Source organism: Argopecten irradians, chromosome 2, assembly GCF_041381155.1.
Source record: "Argopecten irradians isolate NY chromosome 2, Ai_NY, whole genome shotgun sequence".
Classification (NCBI taxonomy): Eukaryota; Metazoa; Mollusca; class Bivalvia; order Pectinida; family Pectinidae; genus Argopecten; species Argopecten irradians.
In genome coordinates this window covers 70630900-70640715 of record NC_091135.1, presented here as the reverse complement: position 1 = coordinate 70640715, position 9816 = coordinate 70630900, and the positions used below count along the sequence as shown (strand labels likewise).

Here is a 9816-nt window from a genome sequence, read left to right as displayed (position 1 = left end):
GGATGAAATACGGACATCTAACTCCTCGAATATGAAATCATTCTCAACTTAAGTTAGGTCATCTTGGGGAACTTGGTTAGTAGTTTGATTGACAGAGGACAAATTATTAAAATGGTTATACAATTGGTTATAATTAATGGTGAAACAGACTTTTTATGTCCAAATTTCTTATAAAAAGACCCTTGGTTATGTTTCCTATTCAAACATATCACCTTCGGAACTTAGATATTGCCTTTTATATTTACGCTCCATAGACTTATATTTCCTGTTTTTACGTATGATATTGGTATGTGTTGAGGAACACACGGGTTTAGAGAAACTAAGGCTAAATATTGGATACTTTGGCTCGCTGGGTAATCGTAAATGAAAACATTGTTGATTTGAATGCGGCTGAAAATTGGGGGAAAATATTGGTCAAACTACCTGTACTAATACAATAGCCGACCCTAATTTGCGTTCAGTTTGACGGCCATTGAACATTGCGGAGCTGTGTCTAAGGCTTATACACTGCTAAATCTGGGGCAACAATCTTTAAAATGATGTTAAACAAAGCTTAAAATTAAATAATAGCCTGCCATCACAAAGGCTAGCCTACAGTAATTGTCTTACAAGTATCCAGCAGACAGCTGTATACTACACAAAGAGAACGCCTGATTGTAGTGCCATTTTTTATTTACTGGCAAATGTAATTAGTACGCTATGTAAGAAAAGTTACCTAATACAAAGCGGCCTGGCGTCAATATCCGACATGGTAACTAATTTATGTGATTATTATCTATATACCATGGGGTGAGAGTCGCCATGCTTCAATGCGATTGTAAAACAATATAATGGTTACTGTTAACTGGAGCAGAAATTATGTTAAAAGTTTTATCACCGATTTTTTCTGAGTATTTGTATAGAAATATTTTGAATATGAATGCACGGACAAGAGATGATGGGGAGGGGTAGGGGACAGGTAGGATGTATCAGGCTGATACTGCAAAGCTCTGCTCTTTTTTCATTCAACTATATATCCTTTTGATGTTCATTTCACCTGAAATCCTTTTACCTGACATATATATATATGTAACACGCATTGTTCTATTTGTTTTTTTAATGTCATGTACAAATATGTTTCGTGAAGAAGCAAGTATCAATAAAGGTGGTAAAAGGCTATTTGATGTCATCGCTCCTATATCCTGTGAATACCTGATTATCGGAATATTCACCATCCTAGTTGGTGATAAAAATGCCATTTTAATACGTGTAGCTATTTAGAAGTTGTCCTGACCCCTGTAAAGGGGAGAGACTAAAGTGTAGAAGAGAGATAAGTGTTAAAGTTAGACGAAAGGACGTACAATGTAAATAACATTGGGAAAAGGAAATGTGAATATAAAATAATTTGACTAAATAACGATACAAATATTAATTCTTATCGTTGTTATTTCAGAAAGGTAAGCGTTTTGTCTGTAAATTTATCACAACAATTTATGATACAAAAGTATCACTAGGTTGTTAGCTTCTCTGAATGTGACGATTGATAATCATAGTACAAAAAAGTTCCCCAACACATAACTGTTATTTATCATGTTTAACTTTCGTTTGTTAATTTTGTAAACACTCGCTAAAGCTGGTGTATTTTCAAAATTTGAAAGTAAACTAATTCGAGTTTGATAACCATTATAAACAGCAGTCACTTGCTGGGGAACCTCTTTGTACTTGAAACAATATATCTTTTCAATTGGTGACAATCTGTGATAAGATATTTATGTAAAAAGGTGTTAATCGTGAGTTTGTTTCTTCTTTTGGTTTTGTTCGATTGATTATTTGAAGAACAAGTGAAAGATCCAATAGGTTTTGTTCTACTGATATTTAATTTTATCTTTGTCTTTACAAAGCAGACAGTTATCTTAGATTATTGTAATAATTTGAAATTCTCATTTGACTTAGATTGCACACGTTATAGATAAAGCAGACAACGCTTTACCTTGCGTAAATTTTGGTTCTTTTACCTGATTCCAGTCGTCTCACGATAGTGCATAGATGATGTTCTCATCAACAGATCTACACAATTATCATTAAACGGCATATGTTTTGTTATCAAATAATGAAGATTAATCATTATATGTACACAAAAACATAACTTGGAGATGTTCCATCCTTACGCCTAGTTTTGTTCCGAACAGATCCTCGCCATCGCCACCAACTTGTGAAACCTGTATGACGATAATGAGTTGATAATAAAGCTCGGCTTTGTACAGATACTGGCGATCAATCCACGGCACTCCCCTCCGAGCTTCTCACAGCGCCACAAATAAACAGGCATTACGTAGGAATTGATGAAGTAAATCTCTGTATACTGGTGTACATTAAAGACGCGGATGCCTAATATCGTAACAAACAACGACATTTGACTTGCACCAGAAGCCGATCCAATGGCATTGTAATGGCGGTGTCCTGATTTTTACGTTATTCTACAGAAAAAAAACTTTCTCGCAAAGCAATATGCAAAATTTTCTATTAAATGTGTGGCGTTGAGTGAAACAACCAATGAAACTGTTCGATACATCAATGTTGGAATATTTGCCTTAGGCGGAGCGTTAGTATAGAGACGAGGGAGTAGATAGAGATCTGACGGGACATTAAGGTTCTGGGCTAGTTGTGTTTATCTTACAGAAAGTAACGAGAGTAAGATAACTGGAAAACATGCTTTTAAGTAGATAAACAATTGTGTGCAACTGGAATCATAAGCTATTTTATGAACAGGCAATGCGGCGAGTGGAACAATTTGGCCATTTAACTTACAGAACTTCAATCTCTAGTCATTCCCCGCGCATACTAACGAAAGGTGTTTCATATGTTGAATTAATCATTCACATGCTGGAAGATACAGAAATGTTTGAAATCTCAATTAACTATGATTGACCAAGTATGCAATGGATACATTATTGTGACAATAGACTCGAATTTGAATTGTTTAAAAGACACGAGTTTAAAAACATAACAATGTGTATTACGTATGGCATGAGCAGTAAACACATTTTTGGAATTTTAGTGATTGAAAACTAATTTCACCGGTGAAGAATCTGTGTATACTGATGTCGTTATTTAAATGAACCGGATCCCGGTAACAGGGTTAACGTTGAAGACTAATCGATCTGCGAGTAGGATGCAATAATATGTATCATGTGGAAGTTTAAGTGACAAGAAACGACACAAATCACTTTACGGGAAATCGCGTGACAAATTTAATCTAATTTTTAATAGACACTCAAATCCGTTAGATTTCAAATTAGAAATTTAATGAGTTTTGCCTGTGATTCAAAATTAAAGACCAGGTGTTGACTGAACCATCCAAGGGATTTAAGGCGTACTTTGTCGGATTAACATATCATAGAGGGCAGCACTTACTAGCGGGCCACGCTTGGTATGAACAACCGCCTCGCGGCACATCACTCGGCCTCTCGCTGCGCCAAACAGAGCGGCCACCTTAACGCCTAAATACAAATAAACTTAGCACAGTATCTGAAAAAGTACTCATACATTCGTTTACGGAATAATCCGGATGTAAATAGGAATGTTCAGTGTAGGGAGAACAAACAATAATTTGACACACCAAGATTTACTAAGTTTACGGGTTACTAACTCTCATATGTTTGAAATAATTCTCTCATTTTCGGAATAATTCGGAAGTAAGAACGAATTCCTGAGATAGATACCTGAACGTGGATACCAAATGTGGAATTACAAATGATAACAAATAACGGATGTGTGCATTTTAAACCTTTGGAAAGTTTTCTAACACGAAGCAATCAAGGATTAGAGCTACCTCTCAAGTTGGTCAAATAAGGAGTAAAGGTACGTTTCGTTTCTTGCGGATTTTGCTAAAGAATATTCAGAAAAATACTTTTGCGTTGATCATACATGAACGATCCTGTTTGATCTCGATCCATGACCTTCGCTGACAAAATGGAGTGTTCTGTAAATGATATCGAGACGGAAAACAGTACATGTTTCTTTGGAAATCAACATAAATTTCTTCTGCTTCAGTATCCGTCGAATTTGACTTTCCCAATTTACGGGATTCTGTGTCCTATAATAGCGATTCTCATTTTGATATCTAACTTCATCGTCGTGTGTGTATTTATGAAAAGACAGATGAGATCGGTGACGACGGTGTTTTTGGTTGGACTTGCGGTGTCAGATACTCTGTCGGCAGTACTCTGGAGTATTACACACTTTTTCTTTTATGGAATAAGAGATAGACCTGAACAACCTTTGTTATATCCCGACTGTGTATTTCACGATTTTGCGCTCTATTTTGCAGTAATTTTTCACACAACATCAGTCTGGCTCACACTAACTCTTGGATTACAACGCTGTATAATAGTTGTCAAACCATTCAAAGGACCAAGATTATGGACGATTCGTAAGTCGACTTTCATAGCTGTAATGGCATATTTAATCCCAACATTATTTTTCGCTCCACTTTTCTTTATGAAGATTTATATCCCGTTTTATTTCATTGCTGACGATAATTCGACATCAGTTTATTGTACATCCTATTTATCTCCCTGGTATCTCGATGACATGAAGCCATTTAGTGTAGTTTATTACATATTCCGGGGTGTCTTTGTCCAGCTACTGCCGTGTGTGCTGATGATGATCAGTACAGCTGTACTCGCGTACAAATTACGTCACGAAAGGATCTTACAACGTCACATGTCCCGGATTGTGGACGGACAAAAACGAGATTTTCAGCGTAGACAACGAACCACTCTCATGGTAGTGATAATCATGGTCATATTCATGATTGTTGAAATTCCAACAGGTATTGTTTTTGGAATAAAATTTTACGAAGATACAGCGAATAAACTAATCCTGACCCGCGATGTGGATTATCCATTTGCAATATTTCAGAACTTTTTCCTGTTATTAAGTTATCATTGTAACTTTTGGATTTACGTTGGTTTGAGTGCCCGATTTAGGAAGACTCTTCAGAATTTATTTTTTGGGTATTCCCTGAAGAAAACAATGGAAGAGGTTATTTCAATGAGTATCCGATCTCCACATAACTACTCTGACAGAAGCACGCGCCAGTCTCTGGTTGTTAATGGTAACGGCCATTGTTACACCGAAAGATGACGTCGGGAGACCAATTTACGTCATCCGCTGATGACGTAAGAAATTACTGAAACATCATTCAATATGTGTATATGGATGATATTCGTGTGTAGTGGTCAAATTTGAAGGATCATCATCGAGGGATGACAAGCTGAAGGCTCTACATTATTAATTAGTGGATATATATAGACGTATGATGTGCTTGGTGCATGGTCTCGCGTACAGTTCATGTGTATGTTCTTTCTGTGTAAGAGTGCCATTCTTCAGCAGTATTGAATATACCAATTATATACATCAATGCACTTCTATAAAACCGTACGTGGAGCCGATAATAGCCAGATTATTATACCAGCTAACTCTGATGGATTTACCGTGGTATCGTTCGTTCGTGTATTATTCTTCGAAGACGTGTAAATTGGATGGTGTGGGTGTTTCAGCAACAATGGAAATATTCCGTGCAATGTGCTAGTTCCTTTACGGATGTTTCAGGGTCGGACATCAAAGGTAGATCGTTTACGTGGTTATACAACATACATTAGGAGGCTTGTGAGGAAAATTGATTTTTAACATTAAAACAGAACTAAATGTTTTCTAAAGTATTAAACATGCCATTTATGTAAATTACGATTAAATATATTGAATTGAAATAGGATAATAGCGTTTATATCATTGTTTTAGTACACTGAGATGGTCAACGTCTTTTGTATCTTAAGGCCGTGTGGTACCTATCTACACATGCTATGCAAAATGATCGTGATTCAGAAAATAAAAACATATTAAAAATCCATTAAGAAACAAGCAGAAATAAGTCTAAAATGACACAGAAAATTAGGCAAGCAACTCAAAAGTAGCGAGCCTTACCTGATTTAGGTGTTCCCCCTTAAACAATCCAAAATAAAAACGACCAAGGACTCCACAATTCAATACCATCACAAGTCAATCAGGGACTAATTTTGAGTAACTTTTCACCGGTTTATCATCGGAATCTTAACTCCTCGTTTGTTGTATGTTAAAGATGCTCCGCCGCTGACGAATGGTATCATTTCACTATCAAAAACAGGATCAGATGATTTGGTATTTTTTTCAGTTACAAAACTTTACACCATTGAAAGTTTGAGCTTCTAGTTTTACTGCATGATAAAAATATTAGATATGTTTAATTGCATCCCGAAAAAATTCCATGGCACTATGTTCTATATAGAATGAAGTTCTGACTGCGCATGCACCAAAAGCAAAATAAATAATTTTATATATTTTTTGTGTTAATTTGACATATGTATACACGATTAAACACCAATTGTTGTTCAATTGATGAGTATCATTTAGGGTCGGCGGTGGAGCATCTTTATGAAAACGTTCTATAAATATAACGTGTTTATCAGTTATTTCTACGTTATAACTACAAACATGCCCAGTACTTAAAATTGTATGGTCTGTGACTTGTGTGTTTGGCATAAAAAAAAATATTTAAAGTTTTCTACATATTTTCCTCCGCCTCTCTGTTTTAAACTTTCGATATTTACCGACTTTTATTAAATTCGTATTCGCAAAGTTATCAAACAAATAAATTAAAATATTTATTTTTAAAGTGTACACGTTTGAAATAGCTCGGAAATATCTTAACTGTTCCGATCTATTCCAATCTGTATGGGTATTGCCTATATTGTCAATGATCAGACTATAAATCTGATAACTGTAAAACTACTAAGATTCTGATGTATTCGACGTGAAACAGTTATCAGTGTGTGTACATTTTACTGTAGATTTACTCATCTAGATTTAATATGGGAATACGTATATTTGTCAATGAATTTTAAAGTTAGAGATTACATGTCAAGAGTAAATGAAAGTATGTATCGCACTGGTTAGATCATTTTCCCTTGTAGTCATTTTATTCTCGTTTCCGGTCAGTTCGTCCATTCACTGGACAGCTTGTGTCGAGGTTATAAACACTTGAACACAAAAACTGCTCTCTAGGGATCCTGGCCTAATAGAGTGGCGATCACGTGAAATTAGAATTGTCCAAACTGATGTTTATCGGGAATCTTGCTCGAAATAAGAAGATTATTTGTATGACGTATGGGGAGGGTAGTTTTACGAAATTCTATTGTTCAGTGGCGGTTTTCTGTTTGTACGTCATCACTGTTTTCTCTCTCATTGTTTGTCTGTTTTCTCTCTCATTGTTTGTCTGTTTTCTCTCTCATTGTTTGTCTGTTTTCTCTCTCATTGTTTGGCTGTTTTCTCTCTCATTGTTTGGCTGTTTTCTCTCTCATTGTTTGGCTGTTTTCTCTCTCATTGTTTGGCTGTTTTCTCTCTCATTGTTTGGCTGTTTTCTCTCTCATTGTTTGGCTGTTTTCTCTCTCATTGTTTGGCTGTTTTCTCTCTCATTGTTTGTCTGTTTTCTCTCTCATTGTTTGGCTGTTTTCTCTCTCATTGTTTGGCTGTTTTCTCTCTCATTGTTAAGCTGTTTTCTCTCTCATTGTTTGGCTGTTTTCTCTCTCATTGTTTGGCTGTTCTGTCCAATTATTGTTTTCATTTGTCTTTATTTTCAGCATGATTTGAGGTATTTTGCGAATATGGAACATCATACATTGTATCTCAGAGAGTAAAAGGACAATTCTGTAATAATCAATACCTACTTCAAAGTACTAAACCATTGGCATGACAAAAATAGGTAGGATACTTGTGAAGTAGAAGGCCAAAAGTGGGACATACGAGACATAAGTGTCATGCTTTGTTAAATAGTGTTTCTTTGATATTTAAACTATACAAATATACATACATGTATGATAGCATTTCTCTGATAAGACCGTAATGAAGGACCAGGCTCCGTAAACTAGTTTTAGTTGTTAAGGTCAAAATCGTTTAAACCCGTAGTGCTGCACACAAAAATAAAACCAACAATTAAACAATTTAAGGTTGGGACGAATGCCTCCAAAATAGCTTCATTGTCTAGTCAAGACTATCACGCATGATTCATTGCAACCAGTTTTAAAAGAAAACAATCTTGATTGCGCAATCTATAGTATAACAAAATGACTAATTGCAGAATGGAAACCTTCAACCATGGTAGGTACAGTGTACAAGTAAACTAAGCAGAGTCAGATGTTAGATTCCATCCGAAACACATTGGTCCCACTAAAATAGGAAATGGAATAATTCCGGAAATATTGACAGGTAATTGTGGTGCTGTATGACGTAAGGAGATAATCTTCACCAGATGTCGGCTGTCGGCCCGTATGTTTGTGGTGAACTTGTGTGGGCAGGACAACACACTTGACCAATAAATGAAATCAATACACAAACTGTACCCCTATGGAACACAACAGTAATTCAATCGGATGACAGGTCATGTCGGAGATCATTTGTATCATATCTGATATTTATATCGTCATCACTAGCTCGAATGTCCAGTTTCTCTCCTAAGTACGATGTAATACTGGCTCCATACAATAAACTTGGGTCGCCTGATGGTGTATCACATGGTTACATATGCATTTATAAGTTCGTGACGTCACTTCGTCATCAATTCCTATTTGCTCCATTATTTGTAATGTTATTTTCAGAAACTCTGTTGGTTTTGCTATATTTGCGTTAAAAATACATGTACATTTATGAAGAATTGATTTGCAGTTGCGGTTTTCTTCGATTTTTTATTATTTCTCGAATTGGCGGGCTATCATTAATTGTGAAATTAACAAAACATCGAAGTATGAGAGAAAAATTCTCTTTCATATATAGTTATGAATGATATGGATATTTTACCCTTGGGATAACGTATCCCTATCCTCCAAATCCACATATGAATGAGTTATAGTATAATTTAACTTGCACATTACTTTGATGCGTTCCATTAAGTACAATTTTAAAACTAATTTTATACTTTAAATAATTGATGCGTACACTGTAAATGAATATACAAATGTTGACAAATATTTAGGCAAAAGTTAAAGAGTAAAATAATGTAGTGTTATGAAAACAGAAGGATGAGATATGATACGGAACTATACAACATTGGTATGTCATGATTACAGTTGTTTTAGAACATTTACGAGCATTTTTAGTAATGAATTACATTAAAGTCAGTTATATCAAAGTGTGCCTCTACTGAGTGACATGAATGACGACCATTGTGGAATGGTGCGCGGTGACGGATACGTATAAACGAGTATTAAAGAGTTATTTATATTTGTATTTTACAACTGGTTTTATACAGGACACAACTTAACTACATTCCTTTACTATCTTTCCGAAACGGCTTTTAATTTCAAAAATGGGGATGTGAAACGAGATCAATAATTTTGTAGAGTCACAAAAGTTATTTACTACCATTAATATTAGACGTATCATCACCTTCTGAACAATTTTATTTAAATAAACAAAATGGTAGACTAATTTTCATTAAGCTGATCGTCTTATGTTTCCCGTCGTCGTCCTAAATACCGGGTGGTAATGGGCTATCACTGAGCTAGACGGCAAAACAGCGAAATGACTCTCCACTGTTTTCATAAATTACGGAAAAAAATACTAAGGTTTAAAGACAAACGTTACATTTACCTTCAGCTTATCAATGGAAATATAAACTTAATCCATTTGCTCTCTACAATCCCCCGGCGGAATAAAACATACTGGCTATAATATAGGTATGGTCCTATCTTCTTTTACCGCAGTTTGAAGTAAGCCTGCAGTTATCGCCAAAATTAACTTAAT

At 35.4% G+C, this 9816-nt stretch overlaps 1 protein-coding gene across 1 annotated transcript; it reads left to right on the top strand.

The window, feature by feature from the left end:
- Positions 1-2593: 2593 nt before the first annotated feature.
- On the top strand, positions 2594-5751 carry LOC138316358 (sex peptide receptor-like). Its single transcript, XM_069258052.1, has one exon. The coding sequence runs from the start codon at positions 3934-3936 to the stop codon at positions 5125-5127; it is 1194 nt and encodes a 397-aa protein (XP_069114153.1). The 5' UTR covers positions 2594-3933; the 3' UTR covers positions 5128-5751.
- The last annotated feature ends 4065 nt before the right edge of the window (positions 5752-9816 follow it).

Coding starts and splice junctions, on each gene's coding strand:
- LOC138316358 (XM_069258052.1), top strand. CDS start 3,934: ATGACCTTCGCTGACAAAATGGAGTGTTCTGTAAATGATATCGAGACG.